At 43.7% G+C, this 27,911-nt stretch overlaps 2 protein-coding genes across 24 annotated transcripts in view; both read right to left on the reverse strand.

Annotated features, from left to right (window-relative positions):
- Positions 1-19,461, reverse strand: part of rasgef1ba (RasGEF domain family, member 1Ba) — an 89,451-nt gene extending 69,990 nt beyond the window's left edge. For 18 of the 23 annotated variants that reach the window (XR_009807337.1, XR_009807349.1, XR_009807351.1 and 15 more), the window contains exons 1-7: positions 19,287-19,461; positions 9,919-9,987; positions 9,755-9,835; positions 9,518-9,558; positions 2,532-2,699; positions 395-517; positions 186-296 (exon numbers count right to left, since the gene is read on the reverse strand). Coding sequence is in view for 17 of the 23 variants with exons in the window: in XM_061904958.1 (XP_061760942.1) it covers positions 186-296; positions 395-517; positions 2,532-2,699; positions 9,518-9,558; positions 9,755-9,835; positions 9,919-9,987; positions 19,287-19,320 (627 nt within the window). In the remaining 6 variants the exon portion in view is untranslated. Of the gene's footprint in view, positions 1-185; positions 297-394; positions 518-2,531; positions 2,700-9,386; positions 9,574-9,754; positions 9,836-9,918; positions 9,988-12,520; positions 12,764-19,286 lie in introns of those variants that run through there. The other 5 variants (XM_061904969.1, XM_061904967.1, XM_061904959.1 and 2 more) reach the window with 5 other exon arrangements.
- Positions 19,462-20,925: 1,464 nt separating this feature from the next.
- On the reverse strand, positions 20,926-26,573 carry LOC133555668 (uncharacterized). Its single transcript, XM_061905005.1, has 3 exons — positions 26,399-26,573; positions 24,101-24,679; positions 20,926-21,716 (listed from the first exon to the last, which is right to left on the reverse strand). Exons 1-3 carry the CDS (start codon positions 26,433-26,435, stop codon positions 21,343-21,345), a joined length of 990 nt encoding a protein of 329 aa, XP_061760989.1. The 5' UTR covers positions 26,436-26,573; the 3' UTR covers positions 20,926-21,342.
- Positions 26,574-27,911: the final 1,338 nt, after the last annotated feature.

Genomic DNA, 27,911 nt, shown 5'->3' on the forward strand with positions numbered 1-27,911 from the left:
TTGAGACTACCTGGTATTTGCTAGGACACGCCTACTTGAGCCTACCTGGTGTGCGCTAGGACACGCCTACTTGAGACTACCTGGTGTGTGCTAGGACACGCCTACTTGAGACTACCTGGTATTTGCTAGGACACGCCTACTTGAGTCTACCTGGTGTGTGCTAGGACACGCCTACTTGAGCCTACCTGGTCTCGGCTGTAGAGGTGCAGCGTGACCTCCTTCAGAGCACACATCATACGCTGGTCTCTGAAGTCCTGAGGGAAGGTTTCTGTCCAGTCCGTCAGAAGCTGCAGGATCTTGGCACACAACAGGTGAAAACACACCTGGTCAGGACACGCCTCGCAAGTCAGCCCACCTGTTCTGCTCCTTGCTGCTCCACCCACAGGTGACACACCTGCTCTGCTGGGGCGTGGCCCGCTCCGTGTTGCTCCGCCCACAGATGACACACCTGGGCCAGCAGCTGGTGCGGCGGGATGAAGAGGCGGGAACTGAGTAGGAAGGTGAAGATGAACGTCCTCTGTGGGGGACAATGAGGACAACTTTTCATCATTGTCCTTTTGTGTGCCAAACATCAACACCATGATCCAGTTTGCCAAATAATGGGGCCAAGCAAAGTTGTGAGTACCAGCACTTCCAGGAAGAAGGTGAGGACGTTACTGAATAAAAGCAAAGTTCTGCAGTCCTGTGGCTTGATTGACATGTTAGCATGTTAGCATAGCCCCAACACACTTTGACATGCTAGTGTGTTAGCATAGCCCAAACACACTTTGACATGCTAGCGTGTTAGCATAGCCCAAACACACTTTGACATGCTAGCGTGTTAGCATAGCCCAAACAGTTTGACATGCTAGCGTCTTAGCAAAGCCCAAACACACTTTGTTGGCATGTCAACATGTTAGCATGATCAAAACACAATTTGACATGCTCGCATGTTAGAATAGCCCAAATACACTCTGTTGACATGTCAACATGTTAGCATAGCCAAAACACACTTTGAAATGTTAGAATGTTGCCATAGCCCAAACACTCTTTTGACCTGTCAACATGTTAGCATAATCAAAACACACTTTGACATAATAGCATGTTAGCATAGCCAAACACACATTTTGTTGACATTTTAGATTTAGCATAGTCAAACCCATACTTTGTTGACATTGTAGCCAACTGTCCTGGGTTCGCATATTTTGAGTGTACTGTTATAATAAAATAATAACAGGGAGTCATGAGAGCAGGTCCGGTCTCCACCACTTCTTTATTGTTCTCTCCTGTACCCAGCGTGTCAGTCTGCCTGAGTGCACCTTCTTCAACAACCCACCTTTATAGACCTCTTACGTCACAGCCCTACGGAAACACTGGAGGGACACCCTGAACTGTTTTGTTACAACATGTTAGCATGTTAGCATATCCAAACACACACTTTGTTTAAATGTTAGGATGTTAGCATATCCAAACACACACTTTGTTGACATGTTAGTATATCCAAACACACACTTTGTTGACATGTTAGCATGTTGGCATATCCAAACACACACTTTGTTGAAATGTTAGCATTTTAGCATATCCAAACACACACTTTGTTGACATGTTAGCATATCCAAACACACACTTTGTTGACATGTTAGCATGTTGGCATATCCAAACACACACTTTGTTGGAATGTTAGCATGTTGGCATATCCAAACACACACTTTGTTGAGATGTTAGCATGTTGGCATATCCAAACACACACTTTGTTGACATGTTAGCATGTTAGCATATCCAAACACACACTTTGTTGACATGTTAGCATGTTGGCATATCCAAAGACACACTTTGTTGACATGTTAGCATGTTAGCATATCCAAACACACACTTTGTTGACATGTTAGCATGTTAGCATATCCAAACACACACTTTGTTGAAATGTCAGCATGTAAGCATATCCAAACACACACTTTGTTGACATGTTAGCATGTTGGCATATCCAAACACACACTTTGTTGACATGTTAGCATGTTAGCATATCCAAACACACACTTTGTTGAAATGTCAGCATGTAAGCATATCCAAACACACACTTTGTTGACATGTTAGCATATAAATAAATAATGATAAATGGGTTGTACTTGTATAGCAGTTTTCTACCTTCAAGGTACTCAAAGCGCTTTGACACTACTTCCACATTTACCCATTCACACACACATTCACACACTGATGGAGGGAGCTGCCATGCAAGGCGCTAACCAGCACCCAACAGGAGCAAGGGTGAAGTGTCTTGCTCAGGACACAACGGACGTGACGGGGTTGGTACTAGGTGTGGATTAAACCAGGGACCCTTGGGTTGGATATGGCTACTCTACCACTGCGCCACGCCATCCCAATATCCAAACACACACTTTTTTGACATGTTAGCATATCCAAACATCCACTTTGTTGCTAGCATCGCATTGATAGTTGTTTATATTGAACATGTGCTGTTGTATTATTACGTAGTGTATGTTTAGCTTGTGTGCTACTGTGGGCTTAGCTGCTGTGTAGCTGCTGATACTCACATCAGGGTAGTAGTCCAAAGTGGGAACCAGGTGATGAATGAGGGCCTCCAAGGACCCGGACGCCAGGTTGTTGTCATGGTAGTAGAGTCCAGCGTAGACCTGGTCCTTGATCTGGTCCAAGTTCTTGTTGTCCTGGCCCGAGGAGGGCAGAGTCTGAGGCATCTTGTCCTGCAAAAGAAGATGATTGACAGGTCAAGACCAGAGAACTGGTCCTGAATAGTCCTGCCAGTAAATGGATTATTATTGACATTTAATTGTTAATGACACACGTGCATTATTATTATTCATTAAGTGTATTATTATTCATTATTATATGTATTTATTATTAATTATTATTATTTATAATGTGTTATTATTCATTATTATATATATTTATTATTAATTATTATGATTCATAATGTGTATTATTATTCATTATTGTTATTTATACATGTGTATTCATACCCATAGATTATTGTTTGTGATATATTTGTATAATTATTCAAATATTAGGGGTGTGGCTACTTCCTACAGAAGCAGTCTAGGTGGCGCACACACACACACACACACACACACACACACACACACACACACACACACACACACACACACACACACACACACACGTTATCATTTGGAATGGGGACCAAGTTTTTGATCATCACTTCTGGAGACAAAGAAAAACTCTATGAGTTGTGCGTACAGATGTCTAGCATAGAGAAAGAGAGTACTACTCATGTCAGCATAACACGTTTTACTTTTCAAGAAAATTTATTTTCTCTTTTACCAATATTTGAAACACGTAAACAAAGTAACCCAAATTTCCCTGTTGTGGGATCAATAAAGGATCTAATTTAGCTGCAACCTTCTTTTGTAGGCCGTAATGCGCTCGTACGCGTACAACTTCAGTGCTCGTACGCGTACGACTTCAGTGCTCGTACGCGTACGACTTCAGTGCTCGTACGCGTACGACTTCAGTGCTCGTACGCGTACGACTTCAGTGCTCGTACGCGTACGACTTCAGTGCTCGTACGCGTACGACTTCAGTGCTCGTGCGCGTACGACTTCAGTGCTCGTGCGCGTACGACTTCAGTGCTCGTGCGCGTACGACTTCAGTGCTCGTGCGCGTACGACTTCAGTGCTCGTGCGCGTACGACTTCAGTGCTCGTGCGCGTACGACTTCAGTGCTCGTGCGCGTACGACTTCAGTGCTCGTGCGCGTACGACTTCAGTGCTCGTGCGCGTACGACTTCAGTGCTCGTGCGCGTACGACTTCAGTGCTCGTGCGCGTACGACTTCAGTGCTCGTGCGCGTACGACTTCAGTGCTCGTGCGCGTACGACTTCAGTGCTCGTGCGCGTACGACTTCAGTGCTCGTGCGCGTACGACTTAAATGCTCGTACGCGTACGACTTAAATGCTCGTACGCGTACGACTTCAGTGCTCGTACGCGTACGACTTCAGTGCTCGTACGCGTACGACTTCAGTGCTCGTACGCGTACGACTTCAGTGCTCGTACGCGTACGACTTCAGTGCTCGTACGCGTACGACTTCAGTGCTCGTACGCGTACGACTTCAGTGCTCGTACGCGTACGACTTCAGTGCTCGTACGCGTACGACTTCAGTGCTCGTACGCGTACGAGCACGTACGCGTACGACTTAAATGCTCGTACGCGTACGACTTAAATGCTCGTACGCGTACGACTTCAGTGCTCGTACGCGTACGACTTCAGTGCTCGTACGCGTACGACTTCAGTGCTCGTACGCGTACGACTTCAGTGCTCGTACGCGTACGACTTCAGTGCTCGTACGCGTACGACTTCAGTGCTCGTACGCGTACGACTTCAGTGCTCGTACGCGTACGACTTCAGTGCTCGTACGCGTACGACTTCAGTGCTCGTACGCGTACGACTTCAGTGCTCGTACGCGTACGACTTCAGTGCTCGTACGCGTACGACTTCAGTGCTCGTACGCGTACGACTTCAGTGCTCGTGCGCGTACGACTTCAGTGCTCGTGCGCGTACGACTTCAGTGCTCGTGCGCGTACGACTTCAGTGCTCGTGCGCGTACGACTTCAGTGCTCGTGCGCGTACGACTTCAGTGCTCGTGCGCGTACGACTTCAGTGCTCGTGCGCGTACGACTTCAGTGCTCGTGCGCGTACGACTTCAGTGCTCGTGCGCGTACGACTTCAGTGCTCGTGCGCGTACGACTTCAGTGCTCGTGCGCGTACGACTTCAGTGCTCGTGCGCGTACGACTTCAGTGCTCGTGCGCGTACGACTTCAGTGCTCGTGCGCGTACGACTTCAGTGCTCGTGCGCGTACGACTTAAATGCTCGTACGCGTACGACTTCAGTGCTCGTACGCGTACGACTTCAGTGCTCGTACGCGTACGACTTCAGTGCTCGTACGCGTACGACTTCAGTGCTCGTACGCGTACGACTTCAGTGCTCGTACGCGTACGACTTCAGTGCTCGTACGCGTACGACTTCAGTGCTCGTACGCGTACGACTTCAGTGCTCGTACGCGTACGACTTAAATGCTCGTACGCGTACGACTTCAGTGCTCGTACGCGTACGACTTCAGTGCTCGTACGCGTACGACTTCAGTGCTCGTACGCGTACGACTTCAGTGCTCGTACGCGTACGACTTCAGTGCTCGTACGCGTACGACTTCAGTGCTCGTACGCGTACGACTTCAGTGCTCGTACGCGTACGACTTCAGTGCTCGTACGCGTACGACTTCAGTGCTCGTACGCGTACGACTTCAGTGCTCGTACGCGTACGACTTCAGTGCTCGTACGCGTACGACTTCAGTGCTCGTACGCGTACGACTTCAGTGCTCGTACGCGTACGACTTCAGTGCTCGTACGCGTACGACTTCAGTGCTCGTACGCGTACGACTTCAGTGCTCGTACGCGTACGACTTCAGTGCTCGTACGCGTACGACTTCAGTGCTCGTACGCGTACGACTTCAGTGCTCGTACGCGTACGACTTCAGTGCTCGTACTAGTACGACTTCAGTGCTCGTACGCGTAAGACTTCATTGCTCGTACGCGTACGACTTCAATGCTCGTACGCGTACGACTTCAATGCTCGTACGCGTACGACTTCAATGCTCGTACGCGTACGACTTCAATGCTCGTACGCGTACGACTTCAATGCTCGTACGCGTACGACTTCAATGCTCGTACGCGTACGACTTCAGTGCTCGTACGCGTACGACTTCAGTGCTCGTACGCGTACGACTTCAGTGCTCGTACGCGTACGACTTCAGTGCTCGTACGCGTACGACTTCAATGCTAGTGCGCGTACGACTTCAGTGCTCGTGCGCGTACGACTTCAGTGCTCGTGCGCGTACGACTTCAGTGCTCGTGCGCGTACGACTTCAGTGCTCGTGCGCGTACGACTTCAGTGCTCGTGCGCGTACGACTTCAGTGCTCGTGCGCGTACGACTTCAGTGCTCGTGCGCGTACGACTTCAGTGCTCGTGCGCGTACGACTTCAGTGCTCGTGCGCGTACGACTTCAGTGCTCGTGCGCGTACGACTTCAGTGCTCGTGCGCGTACGACTTCAGTGCTCGTGCGCGTACGACTTCAGTGCTCGTGCGCGTACGACTTCAGTGCTCGTGCGCGTACGACTTCAGTGCTCGTGCGCGTACGACTTCAGTGCTCGTGCGCGTACGACTTCAGTGCTCGTGCGCGTACGACTTCAGTGCTCGTGCGCGTACGACTTAAATGCTCGTGCGCGTACGACTTAAATGCTCGTACGCGTACGACTTCAGTGCTCGTACGCGTACGACTTCAGTGCTCGTACGCGTACGACTTCAGTGCTCGTACGCGTACGACTTCAGTGCTCGTACGCGTACGACTTCAGTGCTCGTACGCGTACGACTTCAGTGCTCGTACGCGTACGACTTCAGTGCTCGTACGCGTACGACTTCAGTGCTCGTACGCGTACGACTTCAGTGCTCGTACGCGTACGACTTCAGTGCTCGTACGCGTACGACTTCAGTGCTCGTACGCGTACGACTTCAGTGCTCGTACGCGTACGACTTCAGTGCTCGTACGCGTACGACTTCAGTGCTCGTACGCGTACGACTTCAGTGCTCGTACGCGTACGACTTCAGTGCTCGTACGCGTACGACTTCAGTGCTCGTACGCGTACGACTTCAGTGCTCGTACGCGTACGACTTCATTGCTCGTACGCGTACGACTTCAGTGCTCGTACGCGTACGACTTCAGTGCTCGTACGCGTACGACTTCAGTGCTCGTACGCGTACGACTTCAGTGCTCGTACGCGTACGACTTCAGTGCTCGTACGCGTACGACTTCAGTGCTCGTACGCGTACGACTTCAGTGCTCGTACGCGTACGACTTCAGTGCTCGTACGCGTACGACTTCAGTGCTCGTACGCGTACGACTTCAGTGCTCGTACGCGTACGACTTCAGTGCTCGTACGCGTACGACTTCAGTGCTCGTACGCGTACGACTTCAGTGCTCGTACGCGTACGACTTCAGTGCTCGTACGCGTACGACTTCAGTGCTCGTACGCGTACGACTTCAGTGCTCGTACGCGTACGACTTCAGTGCTCGTACGCGTACGACTTCAGTGCTCGTACGCGTACGACTTCAGTGCTCGTACGCGTACGACTTCAGTGCTCGTACGCGTACGACTTCAGTGCTCGTACGCGTACGACTTCAGTGCTCGTACGCGTACGACTTCAGTGCTCGTACGCGTACGACTTCAATGCTCGTACGCGTACGACTTCAATGCTCGTACGCGTACGACTTCAGTGCTCGTACGCGTACGACTTCAGTGCTCGTACGCGTACGACTTCAGTGCTCGTACGCGTACGACTTCAGTGCTCGTACGCGTACGACTTCAGTGCTCGTACGCGTACGACTTCAGTGCTCGTACGCGTACGACTTCAGTGCTCGTACGCGTACGACTTCAGTGCTCGTACGCGTACGACTTCAGTGCTCGTACGCGTACGACTTCAGTGCTCGTACGCGTACGACTTCAGTGCTCGTACGCGTACGACTTCAGTGCTCGTACGCGTACGACTTCAGTGCTCGTACGCGTACGACTTCAGTGCTCGTACGCGTACGACTTCAGTGCTCGTACGCGTACGACTTCAGTGCTCGTACGCGTACGACTTCATTGCTCGTACGCGTACGACTTCAGTGCTCGTACGCGTACGACTTCAGTGCTCGTACGCGTACGACTTCAGTGCTCGTACGCGTACGACTTCAGTGCTCGTACGCGTACGACTTCATTGCTCGTACGCGTACGACTTCAATGCTCGTACGCGTACGACTTCAATGCTCGTACGCGTACGACTTCAATGCTCGTACGCGTACGACTTCAATGCTCGTACGCGTACGACTTCAATGCTCGTACGCGTACGACTTCAATGCTCGTACGCGTACGACTTCAATGCTCGTACGCGTACGACTTCAATGCTCGTACGCGTACGACTTCAATGCTCGTACGCGTACGACTTCAATGCTCGTACGCGTACGACTTCAATGCTCGTACGCGTACGACTTCAATGCTCGTACGCGTACGACTTCAATGCTCGTACGCGTACGACTTCAATGCTCGTACGCGTACGACTTCAATGCTCGTACGCGTACGACTTCAATGCTAGTACGCGTACGACTTGAATGCTCGTACGCGTACGACTTGAATGCTCGTACGCGTACGACTTCAATGCTCGTACGCGTACGACTTCAATGCTCGTACGCGTACGACTTCAATGCTCGTACGCGTACGACTTCAATGCTCGTACGCGTACAACTTGAATGCTCGTACGCGTACAACTTGAATGCTCGTACGCGTACAACTTGAATGCTCGTACGCGTACAACTTGAATGCTCGTACGCGTACAACTTGAATGCTCGTACGCGTACAACTTGAATGCTCGTACGCGTACAACTTGAATGCTCGTACGCGTACAACTTGAATGCTCGTACACGTACAACTTGAATGCTTGTACACGTACAACTTGAATGCTTGTACACGTACAACTTGAATGCTTGTACACGTACAACTTGAATGCTTGTACACTTACAACTTGAATGCTTGTACACTTACAACTTGAATGCTTGTACACTTACAACTTCAACGCTTGTACACTTAGAACTTCAATGCTTGTACACTTACAACTTCAACGCTTGTACACTTAGAACTTCAATGCTCGTACACGTACAAATTCAATGCTCGTACACGTACAAATTCAATGTTTGTACACATACAACTTCAATGTTGGTACACGTACAACGTCAATGCTCGTACACGTACAATGTGTCAATGCTCGTACACGTACAACTTCAATGCTCGTACATGTTCAACAACAATGCTTATACGCGTACAATTTCAATGCTCGTACGCGTACGACTTCAATGTTGGTACGCGTACAACTCCAATGCTTGTACACGTACAACTTCAATGCTTGTACGCGTACAACTTCATTGTTCGTACGCGTACAACTTCATTGTTCGTACGCGTACAACTTCATTGTTCGTACGCGTACAACTTCAATGCTCGTACGCGTACAACTTCAATGTTCGTATACTTACAACTTCAATGCTCGTACCCGTACAACTTCAATGTTTGTACACGTACAACGTCAATGCTCGTACACGTACAACTTCAATGTTCGTACACGTACAACTTCAATGCTCGTACACGTACAACTTCAATGCTCGTACACGTACAACTTCAATGCTCGTACACGTACAACGTCAATGCTCGTACATGTACAACTTCAATGCTCGTACATGTACAACTTCAATGCTCGTACATGTACAACTTCAATGCTCGTACATGTATTACGTCAATGCTTCTACACATACAACTTCGATGCTTGTACACATACAACTTCAATGCTTCCCATTCCCGCTTTTGGAGAGCTTCCGGTTGGGCCCTCCAACATTTGAAACAGTCCCTCTTTGCCGCTACAATACCAGAAGGGATGAATGGCTTCATGTGCTTCTCCACAGCCTTCACCTCTTTCCCTGTCCAGGCTCGCCTTTTCTTGGCAGCAAGACCTGCAAGTCACCATACTAAATATGTGTAGGAAAATAAAAAGAAGTAAAAGGAGATTAAGAAATGAAGTTATACATGTGTTTGCTATAATGTCTCTAAGCCACAGAGAACAATGCACACATATGCATTTGCATTATTTGTGAGAAAACAAAGACTGATAAAACTTGAGTAAAAAAACAGTTTATGTACATAGTTTACCTTTGGAAGAAAGTGTCACTGCACTATGTCCTGATGATCCATCCCCTTCTTCATCCTCAGTGGTTGGAAAGCCCCCCTCCTCTGTGGGTTCAATATAATAAACATTAAGTGTCATGGTTACCATAGGCCACATTTAATAAACCACAAAAATGAGTATTACATACCATTATCAGGAAATGAATAGTGGTCGTCCTCTCTGGTAAGATCTTCCTCTTCAGTTTCCACAACACTTTCTGTGTGACACAAACCATGTTAAGTTTATAATTGAGTTCAAACCAAACAAAAGGATGGACAAAATTGTAGACAAAGGAAACAACAAAGATAACAACTTAACATTTGGACCAATTGTGATTTCTTTTAAGTTCTTGCCATGGAACTCTGATAGTCGACCTTGCTCGAGTACCATCAAGACTTTGCTGATTTTTGCCAGCTGCAGTGTCTTTTCAGGAAGTCTATAGAACTCGCGATTGATTCTAATATGGCCAAGAAAGTTGTCCAGCTGCTCAATCTCTGTGTGTCTTGTTTAGCACAGTTGAAAGCATGTTTAGCATGTGTCTCCACAGTACCTTTCTGCTAAACAGTCCTTGGCAATGTGCACAGTGCATGAAGTCATCTCCTTTAGCTTCTTTAGGTGGCGGTTTGAATGGCACTAGTTAACCTTCCCCAACTCCATAATAGCAGCATTGTGAGCATAGTTCCCTTTATTAGGAATATAGTCGAGCTGTTTCCTTCTCTCCATGGAACTTGTTGGAAAGCTAAGAGCTGTGGCTACTTCCAATCTGTTTTTGTGTGCACTTTGTAGAAGTCGTGCCATCTCTCCATAAGGTTTACTACAATACAAGCAATAATGTATTTTGTTGTAAACTCTTTGTCCATGTTTTTTGACTGGAGCGCAACGGTATCAATTGTTTCCTGACTTGAGCAGGTTTCCTCTGTTCCAGTGACATCAGGTGTTATGCTTCTTACGTCCAAGTCCATGTGTTTTTAATTTCCATCATAACTATACAATTAGTGTTCTCGTGAGACGTGTAAAAACGCCAACTCAACACCAAGCCAAACCGGAGTCAATGAAGAGAATGTCGTTGAAAGCTTGACCATTTACTTTTGACAATTCTTCATAGACAAGATGGTGAAAAGAACAAAGAGACACAAACACACTTATTGCCTCTGTACATATTTGTCTACACAATGACATATAAAATGTAACAGTAATGTCCAAAAATGTCCAGCAGAGGGAGACTCCCGTCCGCCTGAATGACTTGAACACATTGTATCCGATTCGAAAATTATATTCAACATATCGGCACTATTACACTTTTTTAACGTGTCTGACATGTTAACTTATTTAAGACAATTTACAGCATTGCTTCCTTGCCGCTTTGTATAGGATGGCAACAGAAATGACCAGAGGTGGGACCAAGTCATTGTTTTGCAAGTCACAAGTCTCAAGTCTTTGCCCTCAAGTCCGAGTCAAGTCTCGAGTCAAGACAGGCAAATCCCGAGTCAAGTCCGAAGTCAAGACTGGAAAGTCTCAAGTCAAGTCCCAAGTCCTGCATTTTGAGTTTCGAGTCCTTTCAAGTCCTTTTAACCACAGACTAATATATTAACAAAGATTGTGCTTTTCAAACTCTGTATTTATGTATTAAAACAAGTGCAATTTAAATTGCAGGAAAGAAAATTGTGCTGACTTTGCACTTTATAATAGCACTATCAATCAGTCATTTTAAACATCTGACTCATTCCTTTACAGAATAAACACATTTGAAAAATAAAGTGCAACTGTACTTATTTGTACAAAAGTGTTAACATTGAAAAAACATGACATATACATGAACATAACAAAAAAGTTGTACTTTTTATATGTCAGGGCCCTATGCTGAATTGCATTTGCAAAAGACCAAATTGACCAAGAGTCCGTCAGTCATTTGTGCACGATGGGGGCATAGTATGATGCCACCATGGCAACTTGTTTAAGTCGGGTTCCACGTTAATCAATTCATGGTACAAATATATACTATCAGCATAATACAGTCATCACACAAGTTGATCATTGGAGTATATACATTGAATTATTTACATTATGTAAAAAAAAAATTGTCGTAAAAAAATAAAATCATGTGTGCTTATGGACTGTATCCCTGCAGACTGTATTGATCTATATTGATGTATAATGTAGGAACCAGAAATATTAATAACAGAAATAAACAACCTTTTTGTGCAAATGAGTGTGAATGGGAGTAAATGGGGGAAGGAGGTTGTTTTGGGTTATTGCACTAATTGTAATTGTATCTTGTGTTTTTTATGTTGATTTAATTAAAAAAAATGCTTTGTTTTTCTTAATATCTCATTCGGCCCGGTACCAATCGATCCACGGCCCGATACCGGTGGTTGGGGACCCCTGAGGTAAACAACCAGCAGTATGTCGGAAAGCTAGCTAAAGTGGTACACATATTCATAATATAGTATACATTTAAACTGACCTTTATTTTACAATTTTTGTCTTTTTTTAGGTGGCTAAAATACACGGTGCTGCTGACCGCCGTCTAACGTTGCGTTACTTTGTGTGATATATTGACTAACATAACCCTGAGTAAAAAAAAAAATCACTGAACAAAAAGTATGAATAAGGTAGTGAACTGCAACAGATTTCCGTGTTTGTAATAACGTATCCTTAGCAGTGACTTTACAGCCTCACTGATTTAACTACACAGCAAATAAAAGTCACATTACTTAGCCAATAAACGTTAGCTTACATTCAAAACTTACCTTTCTTTGTGCAACTTCAAATGTCGGACGAAGTTGGAAGTTGTTGCCTCTCCATCAGTAAATTTCGAACCGCATGTGCTGCATACTGCAAATCGTTTTGTGTTGACCACCTCGTAATTTTTATACCCAAACGAAATTATTTTAGGTATCAGCGCCCCCCGCGACCCCAAAAGGGAATAAGCGGTCGAAAATGGATGGATGGATCAGTTTTTGTTCACTGGCGTGTGGTTTGGACATTCTTCTTCGTTGGTTTTCCTGCAAATTGATTGGATGAAAGGCTGTAGGATGAAAACAACGTAGTTCTAATTTGATTGGCTATTGTACTGACAGCGCACAGGCTGACACACGCAACGCTTATAGACAGGTACACAATGAAAAATACGAAGCGCTCCCTAATAACTTTTTAATCTTTGGGTTTTGGGGAAAGTAGCAAGTCATGTCAAGTCAAAAGGCTCAAGTCCAAGTGAAGTCACAAGTCATTGATGTTAAAGTCTAAAACGAGTTGCAAGTATTTTCACATTGTGTCAAGTGGAGTCTAAAGTCATCAAATTCATGACTCAAGTCTGACTCGAGTCCTAGTCATGTGACTCGAGTCCACACCTCTGGAAATTACGAGAGAAGACCGCAACATGCATGACGTGCTTTCCAACGAATACCGGAAGTCACCCAACAGGAAGTCACTTAGCGGAAGTTACATCATCTAACTGCTGTTTACCGATTACAACGTACAATAAATGTAAACAACTTTAGCTCCAAATGAAAGCATTGGAGTCACTAATAAAAACATATTATCAAGTAATTATGTAAACAATATTAGCAATTGACTTCAGGACAACACAATACATATAACTTCTTAGAAGTCCTTATAGAAAACCAATTAACATTAAATTAGAGCTACTTGGACTATAAACCAGTCCAAATGCCCAAAAAAAGCAACACAAAGTGCACCTGATGGAAAAGGTTCGCCACCCAAAAATACATTTTTAACTCTTTGTAGTAAAATATATAAGTTTCAGTCCAAATGTCAAAAAAAAAAGGCAACATAACATGATTCAAAAGCTTTCTAGGAGCAATGCTAAATACACAACACCTAACTACCTCACTAGGGGTATGAGCCAAACAGGTGTGGTGGATTGGTAATCAGTGTAGGGATATGAGCACAACAGGTGTGGTGGATTGGTAATAATATAAACCCAACAGGTGTGGTGGATTGGTAATCAGTGTAGGGATATGAGCCCAACAGCGAGTGCAGTACCAGCTACAGCCCTATGAGGGACGCTGCTGTGCAAATGTCTCACACCCAAACTAAGCAGTAAACATGTTTTATTGGGAAAAAAAAGAAAGCTATAAAATGATTTAGGCATCTTCAGAATGGATCTGACTATTGTTTAAAAAATGTTTCCCTTCAGGGGACCTGTATTTTTGTCCCCATAACGTCAAAAGTCCCCTAAAGTGACTTTGTAAACAGAGCGACGTCCCCAATAAGTAAGCATTGCCAGAACACACGGAACCTTCATTATCATGAGAAGGAGAACACTGACAAGAAGAAGAAGATCATGTGGCAGCTACACCGCGCACCAGAATCTTTTGCTGATCTGCTGGCATAGCATAAACACACTTTGATGGCTTGTTAGCGTGTTAGCATAGCATAAACACTCTTAGTTGTCATGTTAGCGTGTTAGCACAATCAAAACACTTTTTGTAGACAAGTTAGCATAGCCTAAACACACTTAATTGTCATGTTAGCGTATTAGCATAGCCTAAACACTTTTTGTAGACAAGTTAGGATAGCCTAAACACATTTAGTTGTCATGTTAGCGTGTTAGCACAATCAAAACACTTTTTGTAGACAAGTTAGCATAGCCTAAACACACTTAGTTGTCATGTTAGCACAATCAAAACACTTTTTGTAGACAAGTTAGCATAGCCTAAACACACTTAGTTGTCATGTTAGCGTATTAGCATAGCCTAAACACTTTTTGTAGACAAGTTAGCATAGCCTAAACACACTTAGTTGTCATGCTAGCGTATTAGCATAGCCTAACCACACTTAGTTGTCATGTTATTGTGTTAACATAACTTAAACATGCTTAGTTGACATGTTAGCATGACATAATGCTAAACACACTTTGTCTGAATGTCTAACATCATTTAATTTCTGACGTTTCCATCTCTAAAAATGCTTTTTGAGTTATGTTGCTAACTAGCTGGCTAACTAACTAACTAACTAACTAACTGAGCAAATGTAATGATGACATCATCTCAGCAACTTAATTGACCTACTTTCATATGATGTGTGCTCAAATTACAACAGCAGCGGAGTTGTCACTTTGTGGAAATACTAACAAATCTTTTTCAACTCATATTCAACTGAATAGACTGCAAAGACAATATAATTCATGTTCACACTGAGAAACTTTGCTATTTTTGGCAAACATTAGCTTATTTGGAATTTGATGCCTGCAACATGTTTCAAAAAAGCTGGCACAAGTGGCAAAAAAGACTGAAAAAGCTCATCAAAGACTTATTTGGAACATCCCACAGGTGAACAAGCTAATTGGGAACAGGTGGGTGCCATGATTGGCTATAAAAGCAGCTTCCATGAAATGCTCACTCATTCACAAACAAGGACGGGGCGAGGGTCACCACTTTGTCAAAAAATGTCTGAGCAAATTGTTTAAGAACAACATTTCTCAACAAGGAATTTCGGGATTTCACAATCTACGCGCCGCAATATCATCAGAAGGTTGAGAGAATGTGGAGAAATCACTGCACGTAAGCCATGATATTACGCACTTTCCATCCCTCAGGTGCTACTGCATCAAAAAGCCACATCAGTGTATAAAGGATATCACCACATGGGCTCAGGAACACTTCAGAAAACCACTGTCAGTAACTAGTTGGTCGCAACATCTGTAAGTACAAGTTAAAACTCTACTGTGCAAAGCTACAGCCTTTTATCAACAACACTCGGAAATGCTTCGCTGGGCCTGAGTTCATCTAAGATGGAAATGTGTTCTGTGGTCTGACGAGTCTTCATTTCAAATTATTTTTGGAAACTGTGGACCAAAGAGTAAAATAACCATAGGGACTGTTGTAGGGTGAAAGTGTTCTGGGCAGCATGTGTGATGGTAAGAGAGTGTATTAGTGGCCAAAGCATGGCTAACTTACACATCTGTGAATACACCATTAATGCTGAAAGGTACATACAGCTTTGAGTTTGAGTTTGAGTTTATTTCGAACATGCAAGCATACAACATGATACATCACAATTTCCAGTTTCTCTTTTCAACATGTTGGAAAAGGAGTAGTAAGAAGCAGAGCTTATTTAATCCTACCCCTTTTCTTTTACATAACAGTTGCTAAAACTTTTGTTCACTTCCTGTTCTCAATGTATTCACAATATACTCCATAAGGAATCACAATAAAAATAATAAATAAATAATGGGTAAAGTAAGTTTTATTCTATACGATGAGATAAGTAAGATTATTTTGAGAATGAAAGAATGAGTGGGTGAATAAATTCAGAATGTTTATCTTGGTTCTTCTTTTTTGTACTTTGTAAACACTTCAAGTTTGAAGAGTTTCTTGAAGTGGATCATATTAGTACATTGTTTGATTGCTTTGCTTAATCCATTCCATCATTTAATTCCACATCCTGATATACTGAAGGTCTTAAGTGTTGTACGTGCGTACAAATGTTTTAAATTACATTTTTGTCTAAGATTATATTTCTCTTCTTTTTTTGAGAAGAATTGTTGTATATTCTTGGGTGGCAGGTAATAGTTTGCTGTGTGTATAATTTTAGCTGTTTGCAATTCCACTACGTCGTGGAATTTCAGTATCTTTGATTCAATAAATAAAGGGTTTGTATGTTCTCTATATCCAACATTATGTATTATTCTAACTCATCTTTTTTGTAACACTGTTAGTGAATGAAGTGTACTTTTGTAATTTTTCCCCCATATTTCTACACAGTAACTCAGATATGGTAACACTAGTGAGCAGTAGAGAATATGAAGTGATTTTTGGGCTAGAAGATATTTGGCTTTATTCATTGTTGACGTGTTTCTTGCTACTTTATGTTGTATATTTTTTACATGAGATTTCCAGTTCAATTTATCATCAATCATTATACCTACAAATTTGGTTTCATTTACTCTTTCAATTTATATTCCGTCTATTTGTATTTGTGTTTGACTTTCTCTTCTACTGTTACCAAATAGCGTTATCCTAGTTGTACTGATATTCAATGCTTTTGGAGCAACATATGTTGCCATTCAAGCAACGTTATCATGGACGCCCCTGCTTATTTCAGCAAGACGATGCCAAGCCACTTGTTACAACAGCGTGGCTTCATAGTAAAAGAGTGCGGGTACTAGACTGGCCTGCCTGTAGTCCAGACATCAAAAATGTGTGAAGGCTAAAATATGAGCCGGGAGACTGTTGAACAACTTAAGCTTCCACTTCAAAAATGTTTCTCCTCAGTTCCCAAACCTGCACTGAGTGTTGTTCAAAGAAAAGGAAATGTAACACACTGGTAAAAATGCCTTTTTTGACACGTGTTGCTGCTATTACATTCTAAGTTCATGATTATTTGCCAAAAAAATTAACAAAGTTTACCAGTTGAAATGTTAAATATCTTGTCTTTGCAGTCTATTGAATGTTGGACATGCAGGATTAATTTCAGTTAGCATTTCCACAAGGTGACAACTAAAGAATTAGTTTCAGTTAGCATTTCCACAAGGTGACAAATAAAGGATTAGTTTCAGTTAGCATTTCCACAAGGTGACGACTAAAGGATTAGTTTCAATTAGCATTTCCACATGGTGACAACTAAAGGATTAGTTTCAGTTAGCATTTCCACAAGGTGACAACTTGACTGCTTGTGTAAATGTGAAGTGAAATGTTTGTGCTGAGAAGATTCCTGTCGCTCAAATGATTTCCTCTCTTGTGTCATGTGATGATGCGTTCACTTTCACTTTCACTTCTCAGCTGATGGAAGTTATTTATCATCGTTTTACCTTTTATTGTGTGAATGCTAAAATGATCCATAAAGTATTCCATGATTCATATTTTTCTTGCCATTTTTTTCAACCTTTCAAAATGTTTGATTCAATCATTGAACACTTTTTTCCCCTCAAAACTCCAACATTTCCAGGAATTCCCTTTTTGAGCAATTGGAAGTGAAAAAAGAAGTCAAATCGTCTGCAAAGCTTCAACACAATCCACTTTTATATCCCAGACATTCCCTTCCACAAGTCGGCATGTTAGCTTTGATGCTAATGTTAGCATGTTATCTAGTTTCATGCTAACTGGAAATTGTCAGCTCATTTTCCAGGTGTACCCCTTCAGAATCATGTGTTTTGGTACATGAGCTATGCTAACAGTTAGCTTTTTTAGTTTATTTCACGCTAACTTAGAGATGCTAGTTTTTTGACAAGTATCATGTATTTTGGCAGATGATGCATGCTAACCATGTAGTATGCATGTTATAATTTTTTTAGCAAATTTCACACTGACGTTAGCATGTTTTCTTTTTTTTCTAGCTCATTTTACAAATCTAGACCTCCAGTGCCTGTAATTAGCTACATGATGCATTCTAACTGTTAACATAATAGCTCATTTCACGCTGACGTTAGCATGTTTGCTTGTTTTTTTTCTAGCTCATTTCCCAGGTATGCACTTGAGAGTATGGGGGCACTAAAATTGGATCGACATCCAAATCACAATTCTTATTAATCCCGATTCTAAATCAATTCGTAACTTTCAAAGATTGATTCTAAAAGAAATGCATCCTTTGTTTGTTTGTTTGAATAAGAATGGATTGTTAAAAATACGTTTTCATGCCATCTCACTGCAACCTTTGGAAAAGGTTTCATTGTGATGATTCTATTCCAGTAACACATTGTGACATTATGATGATTATATTCAAATAACACATTGTGACATTATGGTGATTATATTCAAATAAGACATTGTGACAATCGCTGTGAATCGGGAATTGATTGTGATTGGAATCCTCAGCCAAGGAGTGGGAATGGGATGGAAGCTTTAGTGTCCAAAGATTCACCCTCGTCAACACAACAACAACATTATGACAATACTACTATTAATTTTTATAACAATAATAATATTAATACCTTGTTTTAGTCCACAAGCAGACAATCAAATATATAAATTATATAATATGTAAATGTATCATGCAAATATATAATAAATAATACAAATAAATGAGGTGAAGTCAAGAGGATTAACTTTACTTGAACTTTTTCTGGGACAATCCTCTTAGCCAGAAGGTGTGTGTGTGTGTGTGTGTGTGTGTGTGTGTGTGTGTGTGTGTGTGTGTGTGTGTCTGTGTGTGTGTGTGTCTGTCTGTCTGTGTGTGTGTGTGTGTCTGCGTTTTTGTCTGTCTATGTGTGTGTGTGTCAGTTTGTGTCTGTCTGTGCGTGTGTGTGTGTGTCTGTCTGTGTGAATGTCTGTGTGTGTGTGTCTGCCTTTTTGTCTGTCTATATGTTTGTGTGTGTGTGTGTGTGTGTGTGTGTGTGTGTCTGTCTGTCTGTGTGAGTGTGTTTGTCTGCCTTTTTGTCTGTCTATGTGTGTGTGTGTGTCAGTTTGTGTCTGTCTGTGTGTGTGTGTGTGTGTCTGTCTGTGTGTGTGTGTCTGCCTTTTTGTCTGTCTATGTGTGTGTGTGTGTGTGAGAGAGAGAGAGAGAAAGAGAGAGAGAGAGAGAGAATATAACAAAATACACAATCATTGTTTTTACCTTTCACGTGCGTGTCTCCTTTCCATCCATCCATTCATCCATTTTCTACCGCTTATTCCCTTTTGGAGTTGCGGGGGTCGTTGGTGCCTATCTCAGCTAAAATCGGGCGGAAGACGGGATACACCCTGGACAAGTCACCACTTCCTCTAGTAGAAGAAGAAGAAGAAGAATTCATGTGTTCATCCAAACAACAGTCAAGCATTAGAGGGCGGGCAAAGTGGCGACCAATCAGAGGAGAGAGCCACGCCCTAGACACGCCCTTCCTCTTTTGTTTCTCTTTCTCCGCTTGAACATCACCTATTTATTTTTACTTCACTCAACACCTGTTAGTTATTGCACTTAACACTTTTGTTATTTATTGTACTCAAGCACATTTGTATGTTGTTGAATTTCCAAAAGGTAATAGTTCTTTATTGGTGGACCTGTCTTTTGTGTCACACTATGTGTTCCTCAGGAAACAATGCAAAGACAAACAGAGTTCCAGGGTCCAGCTGGGACCGTCATGGAAGCCTCATTAAGCAGACCTGAAGTATTTTATTTGACACGTACTTATTATTTTTATTTTACAGGAAGTTTTTTACTCCACATGTATTTATTGTATTTTTACTCTACAGAAAGTATTTTACTTGACATTTATTTGTTATTTGACAGTAAGTGTTTTACTTAAGATAGATTAGATAGTACTTTATTTATTCCTTCAGGAAAATAAAAATTTTCGGCACAATCCCATTCAAGATTAGACAAACATTACAGGGAGACAGAACAGGATGGCTGACGGGTCTGCCGGCTTCCAGCGCCCCTTACAAAAAAGGTGAGATACAGGTAAAAAAAAAAAGTGTGTGTGTGTGGGGGTGGGCGGGGAGATAGAAAATTAAAATACAATAAAATAAAATCGGTCTAAGCCTGGGCCCTGGAGAGGGGGTCCAGACTGAGGCCAAGGGAAAAAAACAACAGAAACTCATAGCCATAGTAAACTTCCCTGTTTCCCTCTTACACATGTAAGAGGGAAACATCAAACATCACAAAAACACAAAGGACATGAAAGACATTAAAGCAGCGGATGCAAGCAGCCACTTCTACATACAGCTATGAATAAAAAGTAAAACAAAACATATACACTGTGGTGGCCTCTGCTGTGTTCCACGCCATCGTCCGCTGGGATGGAGGGAGCATGGCCAGAGACAACCAACTCTCGGCCAGTGTCCAGTCCGCTTGGATGAGCGAAGATACGTCCAAGGAGACTGATGTGTCAGACTTGAGCTGTTGTATGTAAGAGAAGGTGTCCAAAGAAGATGACAGATGATGCAGGACCCAAAAGAAGATGACAGATGATGCGGGACACAAAAGAAGATGACAGAAAAGAAGATGACAGATGATGCGGGACACAAAAGAAGATGACAGATGATGCGGGACACAACAGAAGATGACAGATGATGCGGGACACAAAAGAAGATGACGGAGGATGCGGGACACAAAAGAAGATGACGGAGGATGCGGGACACAAAAGAAGATGAAGGATGATGCGGGACACAGAAGAAGGTGACAGCTGATGCGGGACACAAAAGAAGATGACGGATGATGTGGGACACAAAAGAAGATGACAGATGATGTGGGACACAAAAGAGGAGCACACCTGACATCACATCTGGTTTTTTAATGTTCTCAGTTCAAAAGTCACCAGACATAACACATTTTGCATATATTAAATAAACATTGACTTTCTTATTATTGGAGAGCGGATCATCATAATCACAATCATCATAATAATACTAATAATCATAATAATAATGTCTTTCAAATGCAACCAACTTGTCTCCACTTTAGCACAGCAAGTTGAATAGTAATACATTGTGAGCACACAAAAGCCATGAAAAATGAACAATAATATGAAGAAAATGATGATTATTGTTGAATGGCATCTTTCCAAAGGCTGCTGAAGGCCGTGAAAAGCGTGAATGCTCTTGTGATTAATTAAGACTGGAAGATGAGAGTGTGAGGAAGTGAGTTAATGGTGATGTGATGAATGATGACAATAAAGCTGAGGTCCTAGTTGGCATCATTTGTGCTCCTGGACTCTGCCACCTTGTTCTCTGGCCAGGCTGGTGAGGAGCTCCAGGACCCGGACCTGATGCTCCATGTGGGCTTTCTCCCGCCGCTCCTCCCTCTCCGCCGCTTCCCTCTGCCGCCGCTCCTCGCGCTGCGCCCACTGGCTCAGGAGGTCTTGGTGCCAGCGGGCCTGATCCTGCCTCTGCTGGTCCAGCTGCACCAGCAGGCCCCGAGTCTCTGACACTAGCTGCCGGAAACACCGCGACAGGTGAGCCAGGACCGCTTCCGGACGCACGCCCTCAGTGCCGGGCCCCGTGGATGCCTCGGGCGAGGGCGCCGGAGGATGTGCGGGCGAGGGCGAGCTCACGATGTCCACGGGCGGAGCTGTGATGGAGCACACACACAATGTTACCCTGAGTTTTCTGCCACTTTCCTAGCATCTCATACAGGCCCGACTACAACCTTTTAAATTAAGTGTGAAGATATAGCGCGCGCACGCACGCACGCACGCACGCACGCACGCACGCACGCACGCACACACACACACACTGTTGCCCTCAGTCTCCAGCCACTTTTGACTAAAACTGACGGAGACAAGTACTTTGTAAGATGTACTAAGTCATGCTGAGTTCATCATCTGTGTGTTCTATGTCCAGCCCAGGTAGGAGGGGTCCTTAGTGCATGCCGAGGTCATCATCTGTGTGTTCTATGTCTAGCCCAGGTAGGAGGGGTCCTTAGTGCATGCTGCTTTTTTCCAAAGAGTCTAGGAAGTCAAGTTCATGTTGTAACACAATGCTAAAAACATACCTCTGTTAATAAATGATTATTAGTTCCAACAGTTGACATTTTTCTCATGACATTGTTTTGCTTTCTTCTCTCCCCCGTAAAAACAACAGCAGTATTGGTGTCCAAAGTGCGGCCCGGGGGGCATTTGCAACCTGTGGGTAATTTCTTTAAGGGCCCACAGCATTCTAATATTAGCATGCTAGCTTGGTTTGCTCTTTTCAAAAGTATACTCCTCACACATATTTTTGTACTGACAATGTTAGCAGGCTAGCATTTGAAATGAATGACACACCTGGGAGTAATACATTTTGGCATTGGACCAAGTTAGTATTTCAGCATGTTAACATTAGCATGATAGCTTTTTGAGCGTATTTATCAGATATAAACCTCTGTGTCATACATGTTGGTATTTCACTCATGCTTAGTGTAAGTATGTTAGTATGCTAGCTTATGTTTTTGTTATACGTTTTTGTTCGGCTTTGGCTTTTTGGCGTTCACACACAATTTCTACTTTCTCATTCTTTGAAAACAATGCACGTATTGTACTTGTTTTGAAAATAAAAATTACCAAAATGGCCACCGCGTTCTGTGATTTGTCAATATGTGGCCATCCATGGAAAATGCGTGGGGCCCCTGATCTTACATGTCAAAAATAGTCATGATCAGTTACACATGTAATTATTTTTGTTGTAACTATTTATATTTACTCATAAGTTAGTATTATTTACATTTTTAATCAAAAAACTAAACTTTGTTGATGTTTTGATTATTTTCATTTTGAGAGCTTCTAATGTTTTACATTCGAGTTTTAAAGTTAAAGTACCAATAATTGTCACACACACACTAGGTGTGGCGAAATTATTCTCTGCATTTTACCCATCACCCTTTATCTCCCCCTGGGAGGTGAGGGGAGCAGTGGGCAGCAGCTGTGCCATGCCCGGGAATCATTTTTGGTGATTTAACCCCCAATTCAAACCCTTAACACTGAGTGCCAAGCAGGGAGGTAATGGGTCCCATTTTTATAGTATTTGGTATGACTCAGCCGAGATTTGAACTTCCGACCTACCGATCTCAGGGCGGACACTCTAACCACTAAGCCACTGAGTAGGATCTATTGACAATACCATACAACGATTACAACAGTAGTGCATATCCATTTAAGGATGGTGGTAATTGAATGGGTCCACCAGATAAGCTAGAAGAAACTTCTGGAAAGGGGTCCAGAGGTCAGTATATGCATGGGATGCTGAGACATGATGGCAAGCACAAAATAGGAGCACAAAAGCAAGCATACACTCACACATACATACATACATACATACATAACCCAACAGTAGTCTACCTTGAAGCCACATGTGACAATGCTACTCCTCTAAAAGAGCACTAGCCATTCACATGAGGCATTAGAAATAGGTGGTTAATAGCTATGATTTCACTTTCTCTTTGAAGTTGGAGAATGAATACAGCATCCTGAGAATCTCATCAAGTCGGTTCCAGATTTTTAGTCCCCTGCATACAAGACTTGGAGCAGTACAAGCCAGTAGACCATGTTTACCTTATATCAGGTGAAAGTTGGGAGTGTTGTGGGCATGCTAAGGATGGTAGATAGGAAACAAGCTACAGAGCCTGAGATTCAGCCTGTGGATGACTTGATAGCTTAGACAAGCATTGTGATAAATATTCAATGCTGGCAGTCTTAAGAGATGATCATTATGAAATAAATCTGAATTGGGGGCATTCAACTTGGACCATGACAGGGCCCCTATCATGGATTGTAATTTGTGAAGGTAACTCGGGAAGGTGTTCCAGCAGATGACATCACAGTAGTTTAGATGTGCTTCAAATAGAGTTTTGTAGAGAGTGAGTAGAGCATAAAAAGGAAGATAATGACGAAGGTGAAAGAACAGGCCGACATACTATTTGTTTGTCTTTTCCTGCCATCTAATGGCAGGAAAAGACATTTCCAAGCAAAGTGGACTCACCGGCAGGCTCAGGACGGATGCTGGATCCCACAAAACCCTGGGGTGGTCTCTCTCCCGGTCCCTGCATGAATCCCAGGTCGCTGAACTCGGAATCGTCTTCGTTCTCCAGCTTGACTTGAAAGTCCAGCGGCCACATCTGCCGGCCTCCTGGCTCCTCGGAAGAACTGAAATGTTCTCCGGCGGCGTTCCCCGGAGAACTGAGGTAACGCCCGACGAAAGACCCCACCGTCCTGTCTGCGGGGTCCGGAGTAGACACGTCCTCCAAAGTGTCCGCCCTCCTCCCCAACACAGCGTCCATCTCCTGGAAGTACTTGAAGTTGCAGAGCTGAGAGCTGTGGGCGCTCCTCTGCAGCTTGGCGCGCACGTAGTTGGCCTTCAGGGTCTTGACGCGCAGGCGGCACTGGTGAGGACTGCGGCAGAAGCCCATGTCGCTCATGCGGGCCGACAGATGCTTGAACACGTGGCGGTTGCGCAGGTTTTCCGACAGACTCTTCTGGACGCGCTCGTCGCTCCAGGCGCACAGCAGCACCTGAGTCTCCTCCACCGTCCAGTTGACCGAGCGCTCTGCCTCACGCTTCCCTGCCACACAAGCAGACATCTCTCTGTCACTTCAATGCTTTCATCACACCCGTCTTCTTCCCAGTCATATTCATCACGTCACTTACGCTAACACCAGGGCTAAATAGCTTCATAAAATATATGGCACTTAAAGGCCTACTGAAACCCACTACTACCCACCACGAAGTCTGATAGTTTATATATCAATGATGAAATATTAACATTGCAACACATGCCAATAATGCCTTTTTAGTTTACTAAACTGCAATTTTAAATTTCCCAGGAGTTTCCTCTACACAAGACGTCACGGGTTTTTAGTAAGTACGAGCGCTACGCACACACACAGCTAAATGTCGTCTGCTTTAACGGCATAATTACACAATATTTTGGAGAACTGTGTTGCTGAATCTTTTGCAATTTGTTCAATTAACATTGGAGAAGTCAAAGTAGCAAGATGGAGTTGGGAAGATTTAGCCTTTAGCCACACAAACACACGGTGATTCCTTGTTTAAAATTTACAGAGGTGAAAATTTACTATGAATCACAGCGGACATGGATCCCGACCACTTGTCAACCAGCAGGTGTCTGTGAGAAAATTGTGGTTAAAAAGTCGCTTCTTACCGGAGATCGGCTGAGCTTGCGCCTTCCGTACAGCTGCCGTCGACTTCACAGAGACACTGCGCGTCAACACACGGCCGTGGACACACACCTCCGACTATCAGGTACTGTTAAACTCACTAAAACACTAGTAACACAATAGAAAGATAAGGGATTTCCCAGAATTATCCCAGTAAATGTCTCTAAAAACATATGAATCCGTCTCAATGCAACGCGATTGCAATCGTGTTTATTTTTTATCTTTTTCTAGTCCGTCGCTATCAATATCCTCAAACACAAATCATTAATCCTCGCTCAAATTAATGGGGAAATTGTCGTTTTCTCGGTCTGAATAGCACTTTTTGTTGGAGGCTCACATTATAAACAATGTGAATATGTGAGGAGCCCTCAACGAGTGACGTCATCGTCTGCGACTTCCGGTAGAGGCAGGGCTTTTCCCCAGTTGCGAACTTTATCGTGGATGTTCTCTACCAAATCCTTTCAGCAAAAAATGGGCAATATTGCGAAATGATCAAGTATGACACATAGAATGGACCTGCTATCTCCTTTTAAATAAGAAAATCTCATTTCAGTAGGCCTTTAAGCTAACATGGCTAACACAAGGGCAAACTAGCTTCATAAAAATCCTGTCACTAATGCTAACATGCTAACTAGCTTATTAAAAAATAATATCACGTAAATTAACATGACTAACTGAAGGACTAACTAACTTAAACAAAATATTGTCACTTATGTTAACATGGTTAACACAAGGGCTAGCTAGCTCACAAAAAACAATGTCACTGAAGTTTCAAGAAGTCTGGGCTTCCCTGCTTAGGCCTCGGACAAGCTGAAGAAGATGGATGGATGGTGACTTAAGCTAACACGGCTAACTAGCATAATAAAACATATTGTCACTTAAACTAACATGGCTAACAGAAGGACTAAGTAGCCGAGCTGACGTGACAAGGAAGGACGAGGTGATGATTGAAATAAGGAGTTAGTCCCTCGAGCAATTTAATAAACATGAAAGTTGTACAAGTTAGGAAGAAGAAAAGTATTAGTAGCTCACCTTGTTAGCGTTAGCTGCTCGCTAGTTGGCAGAAAGTGTGCAAGAAAAGAATATGAAATAAAGAATCTTACGTCGTGTTGTGGACACCGAGCTGCTGGCAACATTCATGTTGGACGACTTGATGAGGGGAACATTGATGTTGGACGACTTGATGGAAGAAAATTGATGTTGGACGACTTGATGACGCCAACGTTCATGTTGATGTTGGACCACTCACTGCGCAGGCGCGGCCAGAACACTTCCGGCTGGTGCGTGCCTCGCTGTGACGTCATCGCGTGTGGTCGGTGCGGAAACACGTCCCTTAAAATATGAGAAGATAAAAAGTTCTCATGGAAGGCACGAAAAAATAGCCCAAAGGTTGCAAGATAAAAAGTCCTAAATAGGAGATGAGAAAGTCTTCATTGGGAGATTTGAACAAAAGTCCTTGTTATGACATTAAAAAGTATCTAAATGATGAAATAAAAAGTCCAAACCATGAGGTACAAGTCATTATTAAAGTTAAGTTAAAGTACCAATGATTGTCACACACAGGCTAGGTGTGGTGAAATGTGTCTTCTGCATTTGACCCATCCCCTTGATCACCCCCTGTGAAGTGAGGGGAGCGGTGGGCAGCAGCGGTGCCGTGCCCGGGAATCATTTTTGGTGATTTAACCCCCAATTCCAACCCTTGATCCTGAGTGTCAAGCAGGGAGGCAATGGGTCCCATTTTTTATTTATAGTCTTTGGTATGACTCGGCCAGGGTTTGAACTCACAACCTACCGATCTCAGGGCGGACACTCTAACCACTAGGCCACTGAGTATCCTTTATTGTAAAATGAAAGTCTGAATTATGAAATAAAAAGTCAAAATTATTACACAAGAAAATCATAGTTGAAAGATAAGTAAAAGGCATAATTATGACCTAAGACATTTTTTAATTGTGAAATTTGAAAAAAAGTTGAAATCTATCCATCCATCCATCCATCCATCTTCTTCCGCTTATCCGAGGTTGGGTCGCTGGAGCAGCAGCCTAAGCAGGGAAGACCAGACTTCCCTCTCCCCAGCCACTTGGTCCAGCTCTTCCCGGGGGATCCCGAGGCGTTCCCAGGCCAGCCGGTAGACATAGCCTTCCCAACGTGTCCTGGGTCTTCCCTGTGGCCTCCTACCGGTTAGACGTGTCCTAAACACCTCCCCAGGGAGGCGTTCGGGTGGCATCCTGACCAGATGCCTGAGCCACCTCATCTGGCTCCTCTCCATGTGGAGGAGCAGCGGCTTTACTTTGAGCTCCTCCCGGATGACAGAGTTTCTCAGCCTATCTCTAAGGGAGAGCCCCGCCACACGGTGGAGGAAACTCATTTCGGCTGCTTGTACCCGTGATCTTATCCTTTCGGGCATAACCCAAAGCTCATGACCATAGGTGAGGATGGGAACATAGATCGACTGGTAAATTGAGAGCTTTGCCTTCCGGCTCAGCTCCTTCTTCACCACAACGGATCGGTACAACGTACGCATTACTGAAGACGCCGCACTGATCCGCCTGTCGATCTCATGATCCACTCTTCCCCCACTTGTGAAGAAGTTGAAATGAAGAGATAAAAAGTCAA

The sequence above is a fragment of the Nerophis ophidion genome, linkage group LG01 (assembly GCF_033978795.1).
Source record: "Nerophis ophidion isolate RoL-2023_Sa linkage group LG01, RoL_Noph_v1.0, whole genome shotgun sequence".
Taxonomy (NCBI): Eukaryota; Metazoa; Chordata; class Actinopteri; order Syngnathiformes; family Syngnathidae; genus Nerophis; species Nerophis ophidion.

What these genes read in the sequence shown, in the direction of transcription:
- LOC133555668 (XM_061905005.1), bottom strand. Translation starts at nt 26,435, where the DNA reads ATGAATGTTGCCAGCAGCTCGGTGTCCACAACACGAC. An exon ending in CTCGGTGTCCACAACACGAC is followed by an intron (nt 24,680 to 26,398) that starts GTAAGATTCTTT and finishes CTTGTGTGGCAG; the next exon opens with GGAAGCGTGAGGCAGAGCGC. An exon ending in CATCCGTCCTGAGCCTGCCG is followed by an intron (nt 21,717 to 24,100) that starts GTGAGTCCACTT and finishes GCTCCATCACAG; the next exon opens with CTCCGCCCGTGGACATCGTG.